Source organism: Orbicella faveolata, unplaced genomic scaffold (genome assembly GCF_042242905.1).
Source record: "Orbicella faveolata isolate gen_17 unplaced genomic scaffold, um_ofav_v1 contig_24, whole genome shotgun sequence".
Classification (NCBI taxonomy): Eukaryota; Metazoa; Cnidaria; class Anthozoa; order Scleractinia; family Merulinidae; genus Orbicella; species Orbicella faveolata.
This window is the reverse complement of record NW_028301552.1, coordinates 34080938-34105485: the sequence shown is the minus strand read 5'-3', so window position 1 is coordinate 34105485 and position 24548 is coordinate 34080938. Positions and strand designations below refer to the sequence as shown.

The following is a 24548-nucleotide window of genomic DNA, read 5'->3' as shown; positions in this document are numbered from 1 at the left end:
TCATTTGGTTCTCCAAATCACTCGATCGAAACGAAGATGGCGGAAGCAAAGTTCTCGCAAACTAGTCGCAATATACGAAGATCTACGGAAAGTAAATTCAAAAAGTTTGAATCAATCCGAGGAAAAAAGGTAGATATCGCCTTCTGGGATATAGTTGTGATTACCGCTCTGGATGAAAGCCAGAAAAACGCTTACGAAATTCAACTGCAGTCCAAACTTGCCCGCGGGGAGCTTCCACTTGGAGTGAAATATCATGTGTTCTATGATCCGCCTGGACCAAAGATAGGTAACGGAGGCTCTTTCCTGGTCACTGTTGGTGACCTGTTAAAGATTTATGACAAGGAGGAGTTAGTGAACTCGAAAATAATCATGTTTCCCGCTGGAGGCTACAGCCAAAGACTGCCCAACGCCAGCGTCCTGGGAAAAGCTTTCACCGCTCTTCCATTTGGTAGGTTTATGATTAAGCTTAATAATTTATAGTTTATCTTGTGCTTTTACCTGTAAAATTAATTCTGTTGAAATTCAATATTTATTATATTTACGCAGTTTAACGGGGTTTTTTCAGCCTTGTTTACTTCTTAATTTTTAAAAAATTAAAATATGGTCACATGTGCAGGTAATTTTAATTTCTCAGAGGGGATCTCTTCATTGTTTTCAGAAAAAGAAAGGATTTAATTGTCCTTGAAATTAATGTAAAACTGAGACGTGGCAGGGATATCTTTTTATTTTCAGGGTGAGAAGGGAAATATGTAAGTTTTACAGTAATGTGCAATTTAATTAAAGTGCTACTTAATTTACTACAAGAAGTCCAAAGATTATACAGAGAAATTTGACATAAATAAATAGCGAACTGATGTATACACTGTGTAGTTTATACCGTTTTGATGACCTGAAAATCTTTGTAATTATATTTTCTAAAGAAATTTGCCTTAAAAATTCTGATGATAACTAAAGATAATGTTATAGTGGACTCCTTGTGGGAAAGAATTTTGCATTTCAAAACTTAAACGAGTTCTGTCTTCATATGAGCACCAGAAGTCACTGCAAAGAGACACCAGTATGTAGAGTGTTTTCACATGGACTTCACAGCAACCATGTTGGTGTTCCAAAACAATGAACAGGAGGCCATGTGTCCAGCCACATTGGCGTTCCAGACCAATCCTGTGGGAGTTGAAGTCTTTTCTTTTGTAAACACTTTCTTTTGTTCTAATAAATTTGCATAGCTGCATGCTGCATGAGTGAAAACGATCTATAGAGGGGGGCTTTATACTTAGAATAGATTGTAACTGGCTTTAGGCTTATATTTAGAAGGACTTATTATAAGAATGATAGGGAAGAACAGGAGGGAGGCTAGGAGCTGCAGGTTCGCTTGTCAGAATTTTCTGGTGTTATTTCCAAGCTTGATAACTGTTTCATTATTTTGGTAGGTGATCCTCCCTTTCAAATGGTAGAGCTCCAGCTGGCTTTGTTCATTGAATTTCCTGAACAGATGAATCCTGGTATCTTTGTGGTGGCTTCAGATATCCTGGTGCTGTTCAACAGTGACGGAGATTTGTCTTTCACAAAGCCAGGCTTCACAGCATTGGCTCATCCTTCTCCAATTGTTATTGGTACAACCCATGGTGTCTTTGCACTCAGTGATGGTCAAGCATCTGAGGTTATTACATCTTCTAATAAATTATATTACTTACTACCCCACAAAACAGATTCATGTTTATAAGGGACAACCAGATAACATCATTGTTGGCACATATCCCTAGTCTCTGCATCTTGAAGCAGCGTAATATTGTTAAGTACTGTCACTAAATGGGATGCTAGTCCATCGCAGCTAACTCCACACCCCTCCCTCCCTGCCAGCAGTTTGCCAGGTTGTCCAGGCTGATGACTCGATGATACTCACTTGATACACTTCTGAATGGAGAGCGGCATTGGGGGACTAATTAAAAGTATCCTTCCAAAGAACACAACACAGTGTCCCTTGCCTGATCTTGAACTTACACCTTTCAATGCAGAGTTCAGCCCACTAACCATTAGATCAGCTTGCTGCTCACAATAGAGTAATTTTTTGGTTACAGATATGCAAACTAAGTGCAAAGGTTCACTTTTTTCCATTTTTGGTTATTTCTGAAGGTTTTGAATCAATTAATCAATCAATCAATCAATTTTTTTATCTATCAATCAATCGATCAAACAATTTTTTTATCAATCAATCAAACAATTTTTTTATCAATCAATCAATCAATCAATCAATCAATCAGCAAATCAATCTTAGGGCCACATTGTAAAGTACTGGGACAGCAATAATATTTTGTGTACCGGTACCCTAAGAAGACATTTTTTATGTCAATCAATCAATCAGTATACTTGTCATCATTTTTCCTGGACTATGAAAAAGTGACAGTTTCCCAATCATAATTTGGAAGATACAAGTCCCAATTAACTTACTCAACTAATAAATATTAATGTTTTAAAATGGAATAAAATTAATGTTGATTAAAACATTATCTATGATTTTGTTTATCAGAGTAGATGCTCCATTGCTCAAACAACATGTAAGAAGTTCCTTCACAAACCATCAGAAGAAACAATGAGAAAACATGAGATTACTTTTCTTCAGAACGGTGAAGAACATGTTTACACTGATAGTGTATTTTTCGTGGACTGGAAGACAGCCAAGAGTCTATATGATTTTTCAGATGAAATCAAGCCAATTGACTGTGAAATTGATGCCTATGGTGACTTCCTTCAAGCTCTTGGATCCGAGGCATCTGCCGATTACACTAAGAATGTTGCCAATGTCACAAAGGAAACTTCTTCATTGGTAGAAAAAAGGAAGAAGATATTCAATTTCTTGAAAGGAACACAGCTGAATGTACTGTTGCTTAATGAATCCAGATTCTATCATCTAGGCACTACTGCAGAATATATTCATTATTTCTGTGAAAATGATGTTTTTCGGTGAGGATTTAATTATCCCTTAAATTACTGAATAATGATTCCTTAGAGTCAAAAGGTGAAACATTTTTGAAAGTTTGATAGTTTGATTTTTTCCTCCTCTGTTTTCTTTTGTTGTGCTTGCCAGGTTTGAAAGCCACTTTCTCTCAGAAGTCATGGTAACAAGGAGTGGACTCAGTGAGGAGAAAATCACCACTGAGCAAAGATGTCTTATACACTGTCACCAAACAATGCCATCCAAAGTGGGACAGCAAACAGTACTGGAGTACTGTGATATCCAAGAAGAGTCCTCTGTTGGCAACAACTGCATTATCAGCAATGTAGTGATTCCTGCTGGGGCATGTATTCCTGACAATGCTTTCATGACAACAGTCTGTGTTGAAGTTGGTGATGTTGCAGGGTTGTATGTAACCATTGTGTTTGGTGTCAAAGACAATGTAAAAAAGATGACAAGATCAGAAGACCTTGGGAAGCTGCAGTATTTTGGTTGGCCTCTTGATAAAGCATTATCATTGTTAGACATGAAGCAGGTACATGTACATCATTTCCTTAAGTACATGACTACAAGTTCAAAGGAGCCACATACCCTTAACCCAGAAAATGGCTTGAATTGTCACCTTGCTTATTAATAAGTTATTGAATTGGGATTAAGAGGGATTATTATATGGTTAGCTCCGGGAGTGAGCAAGATGAACCAAATCCTCCACTGTAATTGGCTACCTGAACAGGGAAGATGGTGCTTTCTTGCCCACTCAAGACTTGCTGTGTCCCACAAGAAAAAATTCCCAAAAAGCTGTATAATAAATCCTTTATTGACCAAGCTTACTGGTCAAGATGGCTGGATATTGGCCTCGTTCTTTTTTTGCGTGTTTATGGACCGAGATAGAGTCAAGGTCCATAAACACACAAAAAAAGAATTTTGCCAGTATTCACCCATCTTGACCTCATGCGTGGTCATTAACCCATATTTATTGGACCACTCTGATCACCTCTTGACGAATGGATGAATTCTTCACAAGAAACAAACAGCTATGAAGCAGGGATTAATACACATTAAAAAAAACGCCTGGGTGTGTGGGGTATGTTCCAATTCTCTCTCATCTTGTCTATCATAATTGGATTTTTTTGCAGGATTCAGATCTTGAGATTGTGAGCTTGTGGCAAGTAAAGCTATTTCCAGTGTTTGAAAGCTGTAGAGAATCTACCTGTTATGCATTAAATATGTTGAATGCTTTGAAGAATGGATCAAAAATTAAGGAAGGAAACAGTGGAGCTGTGCAGAGATACCTCTCGATGAAGGATGTTTTGGATTTCAAGGATATCGAAGGAACATTAAAGATAAGGGAAAATTTAAGGAAGAAGATTTTAGGGACATAATACAATAGACTGCCAAATTCTGTCAGTCATATTGATTTATTCTACTTATACATCTAGAATCCAAAGTGTTAACACTTAAAACAAATTCTTCATGTAAGTCGAGAAGGATTTTTCGCTCTGGTGATGACACCAAGTAGTTTTTCCTGTTCAAAAATGTTAAAAAAACTGTGTAAAATGAATCAATATTACTAATTTATACATTTAAGAATATTTTGAAAGCTGAGTAAGGGTTTAGAATTTATTTTACCGTATTAATATTTCCACTAGTACAGGTACTAGATGAGCTAAAGAAATAGGATTATAGATGGCAGGCCACTGAGGAGGGTATACGGACCCATAATGGTTTAGTGGGTAAAATTATTTAGTATTTTCATATTTTACACTCACTGTTCATAGTAGGGGTGCATATATATATATATATATATATATATATATATATATATATATATATATATATATATATATATATATATATATATATATATATATATATATATATATATTTATTTTATTTTAGGGGATCTCATCAGCATCTTTATTTTTACCTTGCATTAGAGTTGTTTTAAATTGATTGTTGAAAGTAGCGTGTGACACGAAATATTTGCAGGTCGAGTTCAATTTTGCAGATCAGAAATTTTTTCCTATTTTGTGGAAACTAATTCAGTTTTGCAAATCCTGAAAGACTGGATATTTTAGCTGGGTATCAATATTTGCAATTTTCAGTAAGTAACATTTCTTTGAAAATATGTGAAATATGTGAAATATGCAAAACTTGGCATTTTATTTTTCAATGACACAGTCAGGGAGTCTTTTCTGTAATGTTGTGATTGCCTCTTCTCTCTGTTTTATGCTTGGTGTGTTTACAAGGTTGAGCTTTGTCAATTTTCTGTAACAAAAGGAGAGCAGATGTGTCAAAACAACAAGAATTTATCAGTAAGGGGATTGGTATAAAAATATATCAATTTAAAATTAAATAATAAAGACTTGAAAAGGTTCATATCCTATTTTGAATAGTTAAATAGTAGGGTTGGGTGGTCCTTGATCCAGAGAGCTCAGAGAGATGGTGGGGTCGCTGGGGGTAAGGAATATGGGGGATGGGAATGGGGAGAAGTTAGCCTGCAGTGCAGACATTTTCCATGTGTTCACAAGTTATTCGTGTTAGCTCATGATTGAATAGGTTTGCTGCCATGTTGGCTTAGGAAAACTGGGTGGGTAGGGGAAATTTTTCCTTCCCCTCCCCCTCCCCTCACTCCTACTCCCTAGAACACTTTTTCATCTCTCTTCAAGCCTCCTTCGAGTTTGAATCCAAGATGGTGCTCACTTGATCAAAATGCCTCACTCACCAAAATACGCTTGCATTGCAAGAAAGAGAGAATTAAGTTGCACTTACTTTAGTTCTGAGAGTGGTGATATATCAGATATACTGCCACAGTTCCCAATGTCCAGCTCCTCTAGGGTTTCTTTCACAGGCAGAAGTTTGCTCACATCAGTTACATACATACAGCTGTTTACGTTCAGCTGTTTAAGATGTTGCAGTCCAACTGAAATAGAGAGGAGGAAATGTTTAGGTTTGCTCTACTTTCTAGCTATTGAAAACACAGTGAGGTCGATGTAAAAGTTTAAATGGTATATTGGAAATCAAAAAACATGCTCCTGGTTTGAGCCCTGTTGTGGTCATTGTATTGTCTTTGTGGGCAGGACTCTTTACTCTTACTAATTTGCCACTCCCAATGGGAGTATCAATGGGTACTACTTAATTAGTAGAACAGCCTTATTCCTTTTTATACATCAGGGTGGAGGGAAGTACAATGACCTTAGCCAGCTGAAACCTAGGCAACTTGAGCCAAAGTGTAACATGCAAACCACGAGGCCACCATACCAACAAAATGAAAGCAGGGCAAGATTTTAACATATAATTACCAAGATGTTGAAGGCCACCGGTTGTTACACTTATTCCTTTAGCATCGATTGCTTCCAATGCAAGTCTTCCTTTTGGCCCGTCTGGTATGGCATTATAGTCCCAAATCCATTTTTCAGGATTCTTGAATTTAACTCCACCTCCACAACGTAACACCCACTCTGCTGCTACCCTGAATAATCATACAAGGAAAATGAAAAGTGAGATACACAGTCAGGAAGCCTCTTCCAGACATTTGATTTGATGGGTTGCAGAGTGAAAAATAGCACACAAAAAAATGGGGAAGAAGCGCATCACTGGAAGGCACCAAGCCTCTCTGAATCTCCTTTTTTTGCTCCACCATATTTGCCGCAGCACCCCAACTAACTGAACAACTTGAAGAGGATAACAGTGAGGCAATTTCCACTTTATAATACAAAGAATTGAAAGTTAACTACAAATCAGTAATTTTTCACTCTTGTTCGGCACAAAGTGCTTAAAGTGGGATCTTCATGTACAAAGTGCACGTGCCTCCTGTGCAATCCACTGTTTTGACAGGTGCCAGACCTTTCATACATAGACTGCCCAAGTTTTACAAAAAATACAGCTGTTTGCAGTCCAAATGAAAGGTTTTCCTTTTCCCTTTTTAAACTTGCATATTCAAAAGATCTGTATGTCTGAAAAAAAAAAGATTTTATTTCACCAGTAGGAAGATCATGACAGTCTTTCCTTCCTAATCCTTCTAATATTTCATATATTTGCATCAATTTTTACCTGTCTGGACCAAATTCTTCTATTCGTCCTTCATCTACTCTATGAAAAATGTAAACAGTTTCATGTTAATAGTGTTCACTCTACCAGCTGTCAGCACATAATTTTTTATCGGGGCTGTTAAAGCGGCAACAAAAAAGTGGAAAGGAGATGAAAAGTTTATTTTTCCTCCTCCTCCTTTTTTCCTTTTTTTGCTGCTCTTTCTCACACCCCAAACCTTTTACTTTTAACACGCCCTTTGCACTTGTCAACAAGTCAACTAATAAACTAACAAGCTTAAATAATAAACTAATAATAAAATATTTTTTATACCTGTTGAAAACAAAGTTTAGCCACATGTAAAATGATCTTTTTCCAATGTTTTGAGTTATTCCTTTGACGCATATCTGTCTTCTCAATGCTGTTAAAGACTAAGTAGATAATAAACGCAAAATAAGAAGTGATAAATGGGAGTGTGTGTGTGGCGGGGGGGGGGGGGGAGGGAGGGGTGTACTTCATATGACCACTTTCCTAGTAGCGGTCGCTGTTTTAAATTCATACCAAATGAAATGAAGTGTTGCCTAAGAATGTGTAAAACCTGTTGTACCTACAATCATAATATGGAAAATCGTCGACAGCCCTATAATACGTTTACTGCAAGGCGTTTCACGTCCGAATGAATTTGAGAGACCATGGAGACTGGACCTAGTGTGACGCTGACCATATAATATCGCGGTCTTAGACTTGCACGCGATCTTGAAGAAGCAAGATGGCGTCGGTGGCGGAGCTACAACGCGACCTAGAATTAGCGAGGGAAGGGCTTAAATCCGTGGATGAAAACATCAAGAAACTTACCGGAAGAGATCCTTCGGAATTCAGGTAAAAGGGCTGCTTTCGTAATCAAAGTTAACCGAGAGGAGGAAGTTTAATTTACGCTTTGTGAAGAGTCCCTGGACAGCTTGACGCGTTTCTCGACATTATCTGCATCTTTCTGTAAATAGTAGGCTTAGCTTGTTTAGTTTCAGTTTGTTAATCTTATCTTACATTGTAAGCGTACTTATTGTCTTTTCATCTGCACTCTGCAATGTTGCGGCTGAATTATAGAACGAGTACAGATCTTTGTTGCGGTGAAATCAACTCATGAAAACTGAAAATTTTAAGGGAATTCAAGAACCATAGCGACAGCTAGCACCTGGCTTTTCAAAAAGTGTTGATCGGAGTCTAATATCCGTCCCTTTGGTAGTGATCCAGGCATTTTTCCACGTGTATACACTTTAAAACTTATTTATTTTTATGTGTCAACAAAGTTCGATTTACTATTTACAGTCATGAAACCTTCTTAATCTGACCACCATTAAACCACCAACATATGTGACTGACAGATGTTTTCATTATGACAAAGGTAATTGGTTGTAATAGGTAACAGGGTGGCTTTAGGCAAGGTGTTACTCAGGGCCCAAAAACTAACCCAAGGCTTTTCTCTTCTTGGAGCTCAGGATAAAATGTATTGTGTTTGATTCAGACCTGCAGCAGGACGGCGTGTGATGCTGAAGAGGGACTTCCCAGAGAGGAGCATGGCACTGGGGCAAGGACCAGCAACTAAAAGACGTGATTCATCTGGTGCACCAGGAAGGTTTGTCTGTCCGCCGAAGCATACTGTACAGCTTGTAAATTTTGATTGGTGTTTTCTAGCAATAATGCAGGTCTGGTCTATTTGTACAAACCTGTTCGGTTTGACATTTTCAAGTAGGAATATAACATGTAATTTACTTGTTTATTGTAACAGACTCTGGAGTCGTGTGGTAATGACAAGGACTTCACAGGACCGAAACCGCCCTTCCTCGCGTCTGGATAGTGAAGGCGAAGAAGAAGATGATGATACAGACAAGGTAATCAGTCTTAAGTGAACATTTTCTATTTCAAGGTTAAAACAGCACATCTCCTTGATGTCATTATCTATTTCTTTTAAAACTTTTAAGAATACCTTTGGTAAAGCAAGGCCTCCTAAATATTGATGATTTTGACCATATACTGATTACATGTATGTTGTAAGGAGAGATTTAAAAGATCATGACAAATATTCATGTCTTTTGATTTACAACTTGAATTATCTTCATAAAGAAAATTAACATTATCTTTTACAGCCTGCTATCCAGTCATCAGTTGTGGCTACGCCTGCGCCATCTCGCCTCAAGAGAGATGTTATTACTAAAACAGATGACAAAACAAAGTCAAGGTTTGTCCACTGGCACCACCACCACACTCTTGTTGATTATTATTAATAATACTACACTACACAGTACTCGCACTTCCCCTTCATTCGTAATGTGCCACTAAAACCAGTTCCTACTTTCAGTCTACATGACTTTTGTAGACTTGGAAAACAGATACTGCTGGCTTCCTGTTCCAGTATACTTGGAGCAATTTTTGTTATTATTTTCACCTACCTAGCCACCAACTTGTCTGCATTACTCTGATGAATTATAATAAAACTTCCAAAACCTAAGAAGTGTCTCTGGACACATTGAAACACTGTACATAACAATATAAACTTCAAATTGTTCACTGGGGGCTGGCTTATACTCGTGAGAAATTTATTACCTGTATATTGCTCATTATGAGCTGATCTAAGTAATTATATTGCAGATGAATTTCAGGGACAGCTCATTTCAAAGGGTTTGTTGCTTCTAAGACTGTTTTTTTTTTTGTAGCAAACACAGTGATCCAATGATTAGTCCAGTATACTTTGGAAGTAAATGTAAAATTTAATTTTTATTTAGCCATGAATCACAGAAGAACTCTGATCTCTGTAAAGTGTAGCATTTTGAGTGTTGGTTTTGCATCAAGCACTGTACTCCGGGTTCATGCTCTGACTGGGGTCACTGTGTTGTGTGGCAAGTCACTTAACCCTCACAGTGCCCCTTTTCACCCAGGGTGAATAATTATAAAGGTAAAATGTATATAATACATGACTTACCTTTATTTGTTTTTTTCTCAGAAATAAGAGAATGTTTGGCATGTTGCTGGGCACTCTTCAAAAGTTCAAAGATGATAGCTCTCAGAAGACTGAGAAGGTATTGATAAACTTGATAGGTGATAACACAAGTCTTTCCCCACTGCATATTTAAGTTTTAATATTGTCATGTTTAATGATCGAAGCTGGGGTTGTAGTGGCGTAATTGCTAGTGCACTGAGCCCTAGATTGAGGGAACCAGGTTGGAGCCGCAATGATCATTGTGTTGTGTTCTTGGGCAACAGAGCACCCTCACAATGCCTCTCTTCACTCTTGTGTATAAGGGAAGTAGCAGTGATTCTAGTCACTCAATGTTACATGTACGAAAATACGGAATTAACAAGAGATAAACACTGGCCTGCTTGGTCATTAGGCTTAAACCAGCCACTACCAGGGTCTCTCTCCTCAACAACAAGGGATGAAAAAGTAAGAGGGTGTGGGACTGAGGTCACAAACATATATGGATGTTATCTGATAATACCTCCTTACTTGTTAGGATTTACTTTTGAATTGTCCTCTTTTCCATTAGGACATAAGAAGAGAGGAAATAAACAAGAAGCTTGAAGAAGCGGAAAAGAAAGAGAAAGAAGAATTGTCCACTCAAAGAAAGGAATTATTCACAGAAAGAAGAGCAAAACAAGCAGAATTGAGATTATTACAGAGAAAAGTTGATATGGCTGAACTGGTAATGAAATAATGTATTCTTGTCAAAATTTACAGTGTACATGTTTGTTGCTACATTGGAATCCAGCTCAAGGGGGTCATTGCATTATTTAAGGGGTGTTGCAGAGTTTCAAAGTGGGTGGCTTAAAGCTGATTTTACCAACAGCTTTTGACAAACCTGATTATGTTCCTACTTAAGACACTTTGCTCCCACAGTACTACTCTCCATCCAGGAATGTAAATGGCTGCCAGTGAACTGTTAGGGCAATCCGACAGAATGCTGGAGGAGGAGGAGGAAGAATGGGAGAGGGAGGGGAGAGAGTGGTAACCTGTGGTGGCCTTAAGAATTGCAGTTGTTCTCTACATCATCCCAGTTTTTATGTGGTCTCCAAGGAAAGTATCTACCATTAACTATATATAATGCGTTTGCAGGCGAGTCTGCACCATGTGCAATCTTCTGGGTTGCAATATCAGTCGCATTCAATCAGGCTTCAAACTGATTTATTTATTCTCTTTTTCAGCAAGAGGAGTGGGATAAACATGGTGAGAAATTGAGCCATTTTATCATGACAAAAGCCAACCCTCCCATCTTCTACTTGCCAGCCAAACTTAATGACAAGACACAAAAACTCTTAGAGGAATCAACGAGAGCTGTGAAAAGTAAGTCAATAAACCAAGGCAGTACTTGAACTTGCACAAATAAAAAAAAGAAATAAAAGAAACTGTTGATGTTTGAAGGAGCTTGCATCAAATGTGCAATATGATTACTCCACTCTCACCAGCTCACCTCCATTCTATTCTTGTTAAATGTGCTCTACTCCACTCCATTTTGTTGTAGTTGACTCTCTACTCAGCTCTATTCTTGGTGCTCTAATCAGCTATATTTTCATGCACAGACTCCTATGACTCAGGGTTGCAGATAGGTTTTCAAGGCTGGGTGTCAATAAGGAATTCCAATGGGTCAATTTCCACTGCTCCCACCAAATCATTATAAATTTTCTATTTATTTGTTGCGTCATGTAGGTGACCTTGTCGCGTTTTTGACCCAAGACCCCTCACTTGTCTGGAACATTGATGACTACACTGTGATTTACTGTGTGCCTCTTGTTTTCAGGAGCAATGGCTAAAAGAAGAGCAGAAATTGAAGAGGAACAAGAGCTAGAAGAAGAGAGAATGAAGAATGCCAGGTTGTCTGTATCTAATGAGGGTGATGGTGAGAATAAGGCAAGAGTTGAAAACACTGGTGGTGATGGGGATGTGGAAATGAAGGAGGAGAGACAAGGGGAAGTGACGGAGAAAGTGAGAAAGAGAAGTGAGAGCAGAGATGCTGAGAATGGTGTTCAAGAAGAGCAGAGTGTTCAGGAAGAAAGACAGGCAGAAGTGGTGGAAGCCATGGAGGAAGAGGATGGAGAGATAGACTAGTCAGTAGGAGATAAATGAAATCACATTATGCTGAGATTGGGATGAGTAATGCTAATGTATCATTACTAATTTAGAAGACACATCCTCCCCTCTCAAGCCAACCCTTCCGTCAGGGTTAAAACTCTGTTAGCCCCATATTTATCCATCTCCTATGGTTTTGGTTTTTGTAGGTGCATACTGTAAAATCCCACTTACCTGTATTAGTCTTGGTTTTATGCTCATTGAAAAGATGCTTTCTTGGGTTTATTTTTAGGGAAAGCTAATTATCAGACAAAATTGGTAATTTCAAAAACGGCAAAGCTTTAACGTATACTGATTTTTCCTCTAAACAATGTCAGTTATTTGTGTAAGATTACCCCATTCCATGGTAGGTCATATTGATACAAGCTACAACATAGTGAAGGGGAGGTGGTAGGGCAAGGTTGGGGGGGGGGGTGGGGGGTGGGATATGTAAGTGCTATATTTTAAGTGGGAATTTACAGTATGGAGTTATGATTTGTGTTTACATGAACACTTTTCCATCTTTCCTTTCTTTTGATGTTGAAGATTGCACCTCACACTGTAGGGAGTAATAGTATTTGAATATTTCTTGCCACTGCAAAATTGATCAGCAGATCCAGTGATCTGCAAATAGTAAATCAGACATTCATTCCAATGTAAGACATTAGTATAAGTTTGATTTTGAGAAATTTCCTGCCCTCTAGTAGTTTAGCTGACAGACAGACAGACTGAGAGAAGCCTGGGAAAAAATTGTGTTTGTTTTCTGAGAGGACAAGAAGATTGTGTTGTCGTATGTGAGGGGATGAAGGGGAAAAAAGGACAAGTTACTAGGTTCCTTAGAAGACGAGAATTAACACCCTCTGCCCCTCCAGGTTACAGTAGCATTCAGCTGTATGCAGGTCGTGAGAGGTCCTCAGCTGCGATCATTCTCTGTTCATCTGACTGATGAAATTACCATTACGGTTGTTTCTTGTACATTCTTTTCATGCCATTTTAATAATGTTGTGGATCCAGAGAAAGCATGTGATTAAAGAAGTAACAGTTTACTTCAGTTTCCACTGGTCTCTTGTTTATGAACATCATTTTATTACTCTCAGTTGATATCAATTGAATACAATAATTATTGTAGACAAACAATGTTGGAAATTTAATAAAAGGTCAACATTATCTGTACATGTGCTGTATAGTTTCTTTGGACTAACTTAAAATTAATAATATTAGCCTGTTTCAGCTGCCCTCCCTGTGAGATTTTTTTTTTTTGAGGAGAGGGTGTGTGTGTGGGTGTGTTGCCTTTGATAATTATCGTGTTCAAGGCCACATGATTTTCCCCCAAATTTATGGAAACTACCCGATTGGTTCTCCGATTGTTTATGGTTTTATCAAGTGTAATGTTTGTAAATTGTTGAACCCAGTGTTTTGTTTTTTATCAGTCACACTGATAAGTATATCTCAAGATTTGGCAATAAAGACCACAGTGAGAGGAGATAATCAGCATTTTATGGTAACAAAATAAATTATTCTGAACATGTGAGAATTTGCAAAGGTCATTAATGTCACATGCAAATTCCTTTCTTGTCTCAACGTGTCACACCAGATTATGGTTTTAATACGTTCATAATCTATGCAAAAATAATAATTTATGCAAGGAACAATCAACAGCTCTGATATTTCTTTCTGAGAAGGCCTGGGGCGAAATAAAAACTAAAAATGGCGGAACAGTTGTAAATTTTTATGTAGGACCTCTAGGACTTGCGTTTTCGTCCAGAAAAAGTAGAGTAGAAATTCGAACCAAGAAAAAGTGCAACAGCGGAATGAGTTGCAACAGCGCGCTCGCTTTTGATATCAAAAAACAGTGCCGTGAAATAATCTTGTCCATTACTGCTGAACGTAAGAACTGGCTTCTTTGTAACGGGGAGGTATCAACTCGATTTCAGGGGAAACTGCCAAGGTAAGGAGCAGGAAAGAGATTCTTTTCTCACACAGTAAAGTGGGGGCGCCAAAAGGGTATTCAGGATTCCAGGTCTCCACCCTAAAGAATCTGAAAAAAAATTAACGAGTAGGTAGTTCCTTGGGTATATATATTGAACAAGAGATAGAAAAAATTAAGGTACGGATCCCTTGCGTGCTGGAGAGCACCAAGGATCGAGACACAGCATTGTTTGGCTGACCAAAATGCAAAAACACAGTGGGCTTACTCTCTTAACAACCTACACCACCCCCTCCCTCCCGCCCCCCCCCCCCCTCCCCACCATCACCATCACCCCAGTTCCCGTTTGAGAAAGGAGTTTCCTTTCCAGTAACATGCAAAGAATGTTGAGTCCAATAGCCTGGGACCAGTGGATTTTGTCATCAAACTAGAGGATTCTGACCTTCACTTAGTTTCTTAGTTTCTGACCTTCACTTTAGTTTTGTGGAAATTCAAATCACATTGGCAGGGCTGTCATTATGTCTTAAGTCACCTGTAGCCTTGTTCTCCACACCCATAACAAATGTGTTACTTTGTGGTCAAATTCTATCAACAACTGGCAATATCACCTGTAGCATGAAGGGAAAATCAAGCATACTCAGCTGTAACAGGTGTTACAGGTTACGGCCCTTAATGACAGCCCTGCATTGGTACTGTAAGAGATGAAATTTTGGGAGACTAGTGAGGAATTACGATGTTTGGTCTAGTACGTCACAATTACTTTTTTTGGGAGGAGGGTTTACACATTGTTGCAGCAGCAGATGATTTCCCAATCAGGGCTTACAGGGCTGATGTGATTATCATGTTACAAAATTATGTCATTAGCCTCCAACGAACACTAGCCCCAGCATTCAGACATCTCTTTTTGCATACTCATTCAAATGAAGGGTGTTGAGAGAGAGGAAGGTTGAACCCAAGAGAAAAAGGGGGCAGGGTACTAGGAGAGAAGGGGCAGAAAAATTTTGGCAATGCATATTAATTTTGCAAAAAAACAAAGAGTTGTCTAGAGCCATGGAGGAAAAAAACATGGAAGTCAATTTTGAAAAAGTTCTTTAGTGTAAAAATCGAGTTTCCTTCAGGCCTCAACTTTTTGCCGAATAGGTGGCAGCTCTGCGGTAGCATGGGATGATGCTGATGTTAGCTGATAAGAGTTGAAGTAGATTCTTGCGTCTGGTGTTGATTCCTGAGTGCTCTCAGGCTATAAAGTTGTTCTCTACAGGTGTGGATTGTCTGCCATCAGTATGGCAGCAGAACTAATACAAAATCAAAAAGCTGATACTGGAACAGCATTTTGTGCTGGGCAGGAACAACATAACAAGGAGTTAGGCAACTTACTGTCCATGGCAAGATCAAAAGGTTATTCACAGCAAGGTGAAATGTACTCAGCAGAAAACCTGGGTCAGCTTGCTAAGGAGTTTTATGGACTTGGATGTCAAGTTATAAGTTATGGATTTGAGGATCATCAATTTATTGTCTCAGAATTGCTAAAGGGATCTGCTGTGCTTGTTCCTTATGATGCTGATAAGAACCATAAGCCTTGTCTGGAAAATGGGCACAAAGCGCATTGGGCTCTGCTAACAGGTCAGTGTGATAATTTTGAACATAGTTTTCATGATAGTTTTAAACTTACAAGAAGTCATAGAAACCCCATGTTGGCTGAGGATCTAGTATTGTCTGAGGAGGAGGCGGCTACCCAGGGGTTTCATCAAGGACAGGGCAGCGGGCAAATTGACCGGCTGTGAGCAGGGCAATTTTGCAGGCCTGGTTTGACCATTTAGAGAAGAAGTTTGTTTGTTATGAAGAAGTTCAGTTCAAAAAGTTTCTTCTGCCTGCCTGCCCACTTTACACAGATCATGTGTACTTAAGGCATCTGTGCAGTGGTTGAGTGTCGATTGATATCCTTGATCGATACACTTGATCAACATATTGATCGATACTTGGTGGACACTTGATTGACACTTGATCAACAGTCGGTCTATGGTCAGCCAAGTGTCAAACGACTCAGATGCATCAGTTAAAAAGTGGTTAACTGTCAACCAAGATGTTGATGGTGTGTTGATCAAGTATTAACTGAGTTGTTGACAGAGTGTCGATCAATACCCTCGATCGACACTCAACCACGGATGCCTTTAGTACACATGATCCCTTTACACTAGCACGTATTATAATGGAAAATACTTAGATTTTTGCTGTAATAGTTGGTGAAGTTGACTAAATTAAGCCTTGTCATTTTGTAAATGTTACGTTTTTAAAACCTAGGTGTCCTGTGTCAGCTAGATGACAACATAATTGACTGGACAATGTTTAAGCAAGATGAGGAGGTGCCCGTGTTGTTTCATACAAGTCCTTCATCTACATTTATCTTACCACACAACTGTAAACCACAGAACACATACTTCTGTGCTAAGCATGGTAAATCAAGCCATACAGCTGTTTGGGGTCTGGACTGTCTGAAAAGAAGCAATGCAAACCTTTTTGAATTAGACCCTTCTAAAGAAAAGCAAGTTGGTAACTTCATTGTTCCTGAAGAGGGTATACGTGTCGGTCTCTGTGAGAAAATATTAGTCATTTCTGATCAAAGATAGCAAACACCCCTACGAGAGGGGTAGCAATTCTTTAAAAGATGTGTTTGCAAACAAAATTATTTTATTAACCTGTTCTGAAAATAATGTCATCCAGACTAACATATTAGACAAGTTGTTATGCATGTAATAGAAAACAGTTTAGTATTTAAGGTATTTAAAATATTCACCCAGTTCATTTTATCATCAGCATATACAGTTGAATCCCACTACTTTGAACTCTCAGAGGAAACACAAAGTATTTGAAATGGCGGGAGCTCGAAGTAGCCGATAGTTAATGACTGAGAGATAAATTCAAGGGAAATGGTTTTGAGTTTGAAATAACGGGGAACTTGAAATAATGAGTTACAATCAATGGGATCCAACTGTATGTCTAGTAACATTTAATCAGTAATAGTCATGGTATTTTCAAGACTTCAAACATTTGATTTCATGACCCTAACCCCAGTACAGCCAAAGTTTTACTGCTAAAGGAAAAAGGTTTTCAGGGTTTGCCCTGTCATTAACAGGAAAAAAAGATGAAACAAGAGGTTCAAATTTCCTGCTATTTCCATGACTAAACTGTGCATAGATAGTATTGCACTTTCTAGGTTATAAAGCTAGCCATTAAAACGTTATGACTACATTTCTTTTCTCTTGAAATTATTTACATGTTTTTCTTTTAATTCTTGCTCAACAATCACAATCTGGAACAAAGTAAAATCGTAAAATTCTTTCACAAAGATTTGATCCAAGAAACATGATTTTAAACAACCTCGAAATAGACCAGCTATTTCTTTCTACTATTACATATTTTCCCATCATTTGATTCTGAATATTTGAATTTACGGATCATGTGTACTGTGGGCATCTGCAGGCGAGTGTTGATTGATAGCCTTGATTGATATCCTCAATCAATACCCAAGATCAACACCCTTGATTGACACTCAATTGATACCCTATCGACTCTCCATTGACACCTCAGTTGACACTCCATTAACATCTCGGTCGACAGGCGGTCAACAGTTGTCTAATTTTCAGTTGATGCATATGAGTCAGTCAACACTCAGCCAACCATCGACTGACTGCTGATCAAGTGTCGATCGAATGTCAACTAAGTATTGATCGCGATGTTGATCAAATACCTATGGAGATGTTGATTGAGGGTATTACGATTATCAGTTGAGTAAGGCGGGACAAAAGTTTGCTCACCAAGTTTTAAAGTAAAAATCCTATTGTTGTCACGAGTAACTGGCTCTGTATCCATTGACAACTTGTCGGCCTTTGACATCATTCGCAGCAAAGTGTGCAAAATTGTAAGCGATGCGACAGGCGATGCACGGCTGTTGATATTGTTACCAACAGAAATGAGGTAAGTTGCTCGTGACAACACCATAATTTTAAGGCCAAAACTTCGTAACCAAACTTCCCTAGTGCCTTACTCAACTGATAATCATAGTATCAATCAAGGGTAATGATTGACACTCAACTGTGGATGCCTTTAGTACGCATGCTCCAAATTTACAATAAGCTTCACTGTTCCACACCTTCATTCAATACCAGCTTGACACCAACAATAAAGGTCTTAAAACAATTCTCTTCACGAGACCATTGCAAAGCCCTAATAATTTTGTCTGTAAATAGCTCCAAAGGAATCGCCTAAGCACAGTGTTATTAGAACCTAAAACTTAAAGCCCTGGCCAAACAAAGCTAACAACATTATGATCCAAAAACAAAACTTGCCATAATGACTCTCTGAAGGAATCACTCAGTAGCGATATTGGACTTGAACGCAACGAAGCCTACTAAACAGCCATGCACACACATGGTCATTCTGTGGATATGGTTCTTTTTCAGTTTTAGAATAATGCTGACCAATGTCATTTTCGATATGAACATGCTAACAAACAATAAAAACGCCTAAAAGGTAAGATGATCACTCTCACCACTTTCATATGAGCTCTGCCCAGGGATGATGCTAGTCTTAACTGTTCTTTTCATTGAATTCAAACCTCTGACTGCAAAGTTGGCCCTAAATTTCCATTAGTCAAGTATATCTTACATTAACCAGACACAAAATTGTTCATGCACCATTGACAGGCACTCAAAATCAAAGGATGAAGAAAAGGAAATGCAATATGAGAAAGCCATGAAACTATTCAGTACAGCTCACTGAGGTAAAGACTTAGAAATTAATTTACACACCATATGCATACGTATATGGATATGTTTGATAGCTGATTTGCTAACTTTGCAGTTGGTTTGACTAAAAGGTTTTGTAGCCTTGGAAATGATGGTAATTAGCATTGATAAATTGATACTTGAACAACCATGACCTGAATTAACATATTCAAATGTGCTTACATAGCAACATATTAAATCAAAGGAATAGCATTATGGATCATGTACTAACGGCATCCGTGGTCGAGTGTCAATTGATGCCCTTGATCGATATCTCGATCAACACTCTATCAACACCTCAATTGACACCCAATCGATGCTCCATCGACATCTCAGTCGACAGTCAACTAATTTTCGATGTCAGTCAACACTTGGCTGACTGTCAACCAACTCTTGATCAGGTGTTGATCAAGCATCGACCGTGTATTGATCGGGATGTCAATCAAGATGTCGATCAAGGGTATCAATCGAGGGTATCAATCGACACTCGACCACAGGTGCCTTTAGTACACATGATCCAGCATTTTTTGTAGCATGATCCAGCATTTTTTTGTGTGGTATTACTATTCATTGCTTTGTTTGACCTGGCTGGAGTTTTAGTGTCTCTATGGACATTTTCAACAACTGCACTTTTAAGACAATAAACATTAATGCTTTAGAAGGCCTGTGTTTTGGTGCAGCTAACATGTCTGTAAGGAACCAAGGTACCTTTCACCATAGCACATGGTAAATTTTCTTTATTGATCAAACCAGCTACCCTGTTGATGATGTTCTGTCCTTTTTCACATGCTCCACTGCTGTTTGCAATCTTGAGCAGGATTTTGGTTGTTTTCTCAATCCTCTTGTATCTTTCCACCAGAAGTTGTTCCTTTTCAGCCTTTCCCCTCGTCAAGAGCTGTTCTCTGACTTTTTGTTTCCTGCGAAATTCTCGGCTGCACTGTTTGTTCCTTTCTCTTCTTTTTCTCTTTTTCTCCTCTTGTTTTTTCTTTCATGAAATTCAAAACAGAATAAGAACTTAGTTATGAGAATGTCAGCCATATGACAAAAATTTGCTAGCACTTAATTTCTCTTGGGAGGATTCCCTAATAGGTTCCAAGATCCTGCTTCATGGGCGTGGCCTGAAATGTTTTTCGCCCCTAAGAGGTACCAATTCTAAAACAACATATCTCCCGTCACATTTTTTGGTTCAAAACCCAAAAAGATACTGAAAAAGCTCCCACTGTGGACCATTTGAGGCTGAACTCCCCCCACCCCCCTCCTCACAGGCTTAATTTCCAAGTTTTGATCACTACTTCTAACAGTTTCTTACAGGCACACTTAGTAATGTGCACGCCATACCAGCAAGTTGGGATGAATGTACTCAGAAATGCAAGGAAACTTACTATTTCATCACTTAGATCTTCACTTGATGTTGAAGGTTGACCCAATGAAAAAGGAGCTTCTCCTGCTTGAATACACTCCACAGTCATGCCTCGTCCTGTTTCTGCAGCTTGCCCAGTCCATACCGTACCATCCCCTGGCTGCACAAAACTGCAGCTGTTGACAGATCCAGCTACTGAAGGCAAGACTAGAGGCAGCGGCTCGTAAAATGTCCGAAAATGCTGACAATCACTAAACTGCTGGCATTCATCTGTGCCACTTGCTGAGAAGCCCACATTCTGGGAGTTGAATTCATTGCTCCCTGCCTCTTGCCAGTAATTTCCAGCCAAAGCTGAAGTATCACCAGACCCAATCTCATCTGAATTAAAAATTGGCATAAAAAATTTATAAGGCTCCGCGAATTTAGGGATCGTATAGATTACACTTATGATGGTACACTTATGATAGTACAGATGTGAAAGAGAGATTTGGTTTTGCTTTTCAGCAATTGATCCATTTAAATCTTCGTTAATCATTATTCTAACCTATAAAATTGTCCGTCTTTTTCTCAGACCTTTTCTGCTTTCAAGTGTTTTGTCGATGGATGTTGCTCAGATGGCCGATGTACGTTTTGTTTTAACCTTATAATTAGCTACCCAACATGCCTAGCCTTACAATTATATAGCCCTATGATTAATTTAGTTAGTACCTAATTTAAAAGTGTCATTATGATATTGTAATGAGGTGCAAATGGACGTAGTTATTGTTGACCTGCAGTCAAATTAAAAAGCCCTGTTTTGACGAAGCACAAATTGAAATTAGATGATTGAGTTTTACCGTGATATTCATATGGTCTTTGAACAAGGACCATGTGAAATACACCTGAGTCAACGTAGTGAGCAGGGAATTTAGAGATTTTTTTATCTTAAAACTTTATTCCTTTGCAGCAATCAACCACTTGGTTCGCACAATCTCGTTGAAAATATCGAATTTTAAAAAACGGCATCATTGGTTTCAACGATTGTTTGCAGAAAAAGAGCTAAGCTTAGTTTGTACTAACAAATAAACTCAGCGAGCAACAACCACTTACAACGTAAGCTACTTTTTAAGTCTTAAGCTTAATTATGATAAAAGATTTTAAAAGCTCAACTCAAGTTAAGATTAAGCTCAGCTAAAGCGCTTTTCTTACCAAGAAGTTGCAAAAGGTCCTTATTTTTGTTCAAGCGACTTGCTTCGAGTATTTCTTGGATTGAAGCTGAGTGAGGGTCCACCTGATCCACATTAACAGAGCTCACAGCTTCTGATAATTCTTGGTTAACAAACCACTGGTACAGTCCTGGACCTTTTGGAACACTAACGAAAAGAAATGAACAAGATTTAGAAAATGGCCTTTCTGTTTTACGAAGTGAACCTACCATCCTGCTCAACGGCTGTTATTTCAGCTCTAGCGCAGCTGTAGGTGTAAAACCACTTTGCTTACCACTCATCATCGTCTTGCTCTTGTTTGACGTCGAGGTTGATTTGCCATTGCATGGAATTATTATTTGTCATTTCTTCGCCAATTTCGGCTGACGCCTCACCTCGCATCATGCAAACCTTCTGTGGCGAGGGTTTCGTATCGGTTTCCAGCGTGGTCTCGCTTGCTTCAGAATGCATGGTGGAAGACAAAGCTTCCATGTTATCGATAAAGCAACGCAGACTAAGACTAAGTTTAGAAATAGGCTTAGAAAAAAACTCTGGAATATGCGAAAGATAGCTTCATCATGCGGACTTCTCATCAGGCCGGCGGACCGTTGACTGACGTTGACTGACGTTGTTCATTTCAAAACTAGGCTCCGCCTCCCGCCATGACGTCACGGCTGTCGTGGCAGCAGGTGCGTTTGGCGGGAAAATTTCACTTGTTTATCATTTCAGTGTTGTTTACGCCAACACTACCATTGTTCATGGCGAGGAACTACAGTCTGGAAAAAATTCCCTGCGAGGATCAAAGAGTTGAAGACGACTACATTGACGACCTTATTCGCAAATATCTCTGCAGCGAAGACATGAATAGGTAAAGATTTCCGTTTGGTTCCCTTGGCTATTTTAGACCATTTTGGCTATTGTACAATTTGCTTACCTCTCATTCTTGCGTAATTAAGCAGTGTTTTAAAATGTAGCTATAATTTTAAAGCTGGGTAATTTTTTCCCTTCTTTCAAAACAACTGTTCTTTACCGCAATTTTGTTTTATTTTAATTTCACACTGTCAAGTTTATTTTACCTCAGCCTTTACGAAGAAACAAGCGAATCCTCACTAACCTCCCCCGAGGCTGACAAATGGCCCGGAGAAGCTATTTTCCCAGGCTTCAATTACAACCAAGATTTTCTGGTACCAGAACTCTTTTTACTGGGAAATATAGATTGCTTGCCTGAAAAGTATGACGACGTGGAACCCGAAGACGAGCTTCTGTCTATTTTGGAGGAAATAATAACGGAGGATAAAAAGAAAACTGAAGGTAAAGCAAAACCGTCCACGCGAGCAAAGCGCGCGAAGTTTAGGGCTTACATCAAATACTGCGTTTCACCACGCAATCTGTGGGACTATTTTATTTTGACCATAGGAAGGAGGACATAAAGCATGGATTTTTGAAACTCGTTCAGCTCTAATTTTGAGAAGAGTTTGACTTCACATATGACCACATTTCGCCTCCTTGAATATTTCTTCAGCAAGCGGGGTGTACCCTCGGGGGAAGGGGTGGGGGGTTGTGTTTGAGTGGAGGTAGCCAGTGACGAGTACTTTGTGAACCGCCATCCATGCGTTTAACAAGCATGTTTCGAATTGTAAAAATCAATATATCTTTCAGGAAGTTTTGAGTCACCAGTAAAAGAATCAGATGTTGACAACATTCTGAAGTCAGCTAACATTACCAACACCAACTCTGAAACATTAACCAAGGAAACAACATCACACAAAAGGAAAAGACCAGTAAGTAAATAACCAGTGCAATCTCTTTGTTGAACTCTGACAATAATGGTCTCAAAGGTGTAGCCTGAAAAGGTCACGAATCTGAATAGCAGTACAGGAAGATTACATTCCCAGACCAAGATTCAGTTTGGACTTTTTCTGTAATAGTGGTGCAGGGCTGCAAAATTCACTCCAAAAGATACCACTTACTGCTGATGTTGATTAACCTAATGTATTTAACAAAACTGTGACAAAATCAATAGCCTGGTTTTGCATATCCTCAGTGAACCTGACCATCCACATCCATGCAACACCCAAATGTAGATTGTGAAGTTACAGAAAATATCAATACCCACCCCATAGAACGTCACTGGAAATCCCAAGGGGGTGGGGGATATCATATGTCCAAATGTTAAAACGAAAGTATGAAGTTAAACTGGAATATCTTCCCAGAGGGGAGGGAATGAGTGAAATCCAAAAAAATATATTATTTTAGGGAAAAACATATTCCAGAAACGTGCTGTTTAAATCCTGTTTAGCATTCTTATAAACCAACTTCCTACCTCCAGAAGGTACAAGAAACACTTCTCAAATTATGTTACGCATCCTTAAACAAGTGTCCACTAAACAGGCCGATTGTTTAGTCATTACCAAAGCATAATAGAAACCAGATCTATTAAAATCCTTGTAATTTTAGTAAGTTACACCATAGGCATGTAATACATGCAAGAGGTATAGCTTTATAGGTCTTTATCTACATTTACATGCATATTTATTCAACAATGGACAAGAAATCATACTAGTGCTTACATCATAATGACACACCTTTCAATTTGCATATCTTTCAGAAAAGGACATCTACAGATACAGATAAGAAAGGCAAACGACCTTGCAGACAACCAATAATTATGAAAAGGGGAGCTAAAAGGAACAGAGAAGAGTAAAATGCTTCACAACTTGTTAACTGCTCAAAACATTGACATTAGCTGTCAATTGCCACTGAACCCATGGTACCAGTGTACCAACTGAATTATTCCTAAACATTACATTAAAAAAGCTTTGTGCAATGAGATTCATTCCGATCTTTTAGAGTGAAATGTACACTGTCTTGCCAGACATTAAATTATTATTAATGTAAATTTATGCTGATGCATTGTATTACTGCATGTAATCTAACTACGATATTTTTGTTTTTCAAGTCATTCGTAGACTGCATTTTTTAATAAAAATAATGTATTTTTGTAATGTATGGCATGTTTGTACAACTGTTTACATCTTCTACCAACAATCACTAGTAGCCATGAAAAATTTGGAGCTGAGGTGGTTGATCATCTCAGGTTTCTCACAAGTAAAGGAGAGCTCTCAACACATACTGGTGTAGTGACTGAATTATTGTTACTTTTAGCAATGGACACTTCACAAGTTGCATGCTCTTGGGACAGTCAACCAACAAACTACT

At 38.6% G+C, this 24548-nt stretch overlaps 6 protein-coding genes across 7 annotated transcripts; 4 read left to right on the top strand and 2 right to left on the bottom strand.

Moving 5' to 3' along the window:
• LOC110056069 (fucose-1-phosphate guanylyltransferase-like) lies at positions 1-4625 on the top strand. Its single transcript, XM_020762509.2, has 5 exons — positions 1-448; positions 1428-1657; positions 2525-2958; positions 3083-3485; positions 4087-4625. Exons 1-5 carry the CDS (start codon positions 37-39, stop codon positions 4330-4332), a joined length of 1725 nt encoding a protein of 574 aa, XP_020618168.1. The 5' UTR covers positions 1-36; the 3' UTR covers positions 4333-4625.
• Positions 4626-4834: 209 nt separating this feature from the next.
• On the bottom strand, positions 4835-7662 carry LOC110056074 (ATP synthase subunit s, mitochondrial-like). 2 transcript variants are annotated; one of them, XM_020762514.2, is made up of 6 exons: positions 7591-7662; positions 7313-7410; positions 7004-7042; positions 6253-6422; positions 5723-5873; positions 4835-5218 (listed from the first exon to the last, which is right to left on the bottom strand). In XM_020762514.2, exons 1-6 carry the CDS (start codon positions 7594-7596, stop codon positions 5113-5115), a joined length of 570 nt encoding a protein of 189 aa, XP_020618173.1. In that variant the 5' UTR covers positions 7597-7662; the 3' UTR covers positions 4835-5112. The 2 variants fall into 2 exon arrangements, with proteins under 2 accessions (XP_020618173.1, XP_089146974.1); XM_089290848.1 differs by having other exon boundaries at positions 7587-7623.
• Positions 7663-7702: 40 nt separating this feature from the next.
• Positions 7703-13250, top strand: LOC110056071 (pinin-like). The gene is made up of 8 exons (XM_020762511.2): positions 7703-7858; positions 8502-8612; positions 8766-8868; positions 9124-9215; positions 9978-10053; positions 10522-10677; positions 11177-11315; positions 11770-13250. Exons 1-8 carry the CDS (start codon positions 7749-7751, stop codon positions 12075-12077), a joined length of 1095 nt encoding a protein of 364 aa, XP_020618170.2. The 5' UTR covers positions 7703-7748; the 3' UTR covers positions 12078-13250.
• A 528-nt stretch (positions 13251-13778) lies between these two features.
• Positions 13779-19446, top strand: LOC110056073 (actin maturation protease-like). The gene is made up of 3 exons (XM_020762513.2): positions 13779-14025; positions 15263-15624; positions 16303-19446. The coding sequence occupies exons 1-3, from the start codon at positions 13889-13891 to the stop codon at positions 16626-16628; spliced, it is 825 nt and encodes a 274-aa protein (XP_020618172.1). The 5' UTR covers positions 13779-13888; the 3' UTR covers positions 16629-19446.
• LOC110056072 (uncharacterized) lies at positions 16672-21822 on the bottom strand. The gene is made up of 4 exons (XM_089290847.1): positions 21625-21822; positions 21334-21497; positions 20168-20523; positions 16672-19770 (listed from the first exon to the last, which is right to left on the bottom strand). The coding sequence occupies exons 1-4, from the start codon at positions 21819-21821 to the stop codon at positions 19441-19443; spliced, it is 1047 nt and encodes a 348-aa protein (XP_089146973.1). The 5' UTR covers position 21822; the 3' UTR covers positions 16672-19440.
• Positions 21823-21950: 128 nt separating this feature from the next.
• Positions 21951-24334, top strand: LOC110056140 (uncharacterized). Its single transcript, XM_089290849.1, has 4 exons — positions 21951-22197; positions 22411-22640; positions 22989-23110; positions 23938-24334. Exons 1-4 carry the CDS (start codon positions 21992-21994, stop codon positions 24031-24033), a joined length of 654 nt encoding a protein of 217 aa, XP_089146975.1. The 5' UTR covers positions 21951-21991; the 3' UTR covers positions 24034-24334.
• The last annotated feature ends 214 nt before the right edge of the window (positions 24335-24548 follow it).

Excerpts from the sequence above, each read along its gene's own strand:
- LOC110056069 (XM_020762509.2), top strand. The coding sequence starts at position 37 with ATGGCGGAAGCAAAGTTCTCGCAAACTAGTCGCAATATACGAAGATCT. Across the intron at positions 2,959-3,082 it reads TGTGAAAATGATGTTTTTCG|GTTTGAAAGCCACTTTCTCT; the intron begins GTGAGGATTTAA and ends TGTGCTTGCCAG. Across the intron at positions 3,486-4,086 it reads CATTGTTAGACATGAAGCAG|GATTCAGATCTTGAGATTGT; the intron begins GTACATGTACAT and ends ATTTTTTTGCAG.
- LOC110056074 (XM_020762514.2), bottom strand. Across the intron at positions 5,874-6,252 it reads CGGTGGCCTTCAACATCTTG|TTGGACTGCAACATCTTAAA; the intron begins GTAATTATATGT and ends TCTCTATTTCAG. Across the intron at positions 5,219-5,722 it reads TCACCACTCTCAGAACTAAA|AAAATTGACAAAGCTCAACC; the intron begins GTAAGTGCAACT and ends CTTTTGTTACAG.
- LOC110056071 (XM_020762511.2), top strand. The coding sequence starts at position 7,749 with ATGGCGTCGGTGGCGGAGCTACAACGCGACCTAGAATTAGCGAGGGAA. Across the intron at positions 7,859-8,501 it reads AGAGATCCTTCGGAATTCAG|ACCTGCAGCAGGACGGCGTG; the intron begins GTAAAAGGGCTG and ends TGTTTGATTCAG. Across the intron at positions 9,216-9,977 it reads GATGACAAAACAAAGTCAAG|AAATAAGAGAATGTTTGGCA; the intron begins GTTTGTCCACTG and ends TTTTTTTCTCAG.
- LOC110056073 (XM_020762513.2), top strand. The coding sequence starts at position 13,889 with ATGAGTTGCAACAGCGCGCTCGCTTTTGATATCAAAAAACAGTGCCGT. Across the intron at positions 14,026-15,262 it reads TTTCAGGGGAAACTGCCAAG|GTGTGGATTGTCTGCCATCA; the intron begins GTAAGGAGCAGG and ends TGTTCTCTACAG. Across the intron at positions 15,625-16,302 it reads GCATTGGGCTCTGCTAACAG|GTGTCCTGTGTCAGCTAGAT; the intron begins GTCAGTGTGATA and ends TTTAAAACCTAG.
- LOC110056072 (XM_089290847.1), bottom strand. The coding sequence starts at position 21,821 with ATGGAAGCTTTGTCTTCCACCATGCATTCTGAAGCAAGCGAGACCACG. Across the intron at positions 21,498-21,624 it reads GAGCAAGACGATGATGAGTG|TGTTCCAAAAGGTCCAGGAC; the intron begins GTAAGCAAAGTG and ends TCTTTTCGTTAG. Across the intron at positions 19,771-20,167 it reads AAGATCTAAGTGATGAAATA|AAAAAACAAGAGGAGAAAAA; the intron begins GTAAGTTTCCTT and ends ATTTCATGAAAG.
- LOC110056140 (XM_089290849.1), top strand. The coding sequence starts at position 21,992 with ATGACGTCACGGCTGTCGTGGCAGCAGGTGCGTTTGGCGGGAAAATTT. Across the intron at positions 22,641-22,988 it reads GGATAAAAAGAAAACTGAAG|GAAGTTTTGAGTCACCAGTA; the intron begins GTAAAGCAAAAC and ends TATATCTTTCAG. Across the intron at positions 23,111-23,937 it reads CACACAAAAGGAAAAGACCA|AAAAGGACATCTACAGATAC; the intron begins GTAAGTAAATAA and ends CATATCTTTCAG.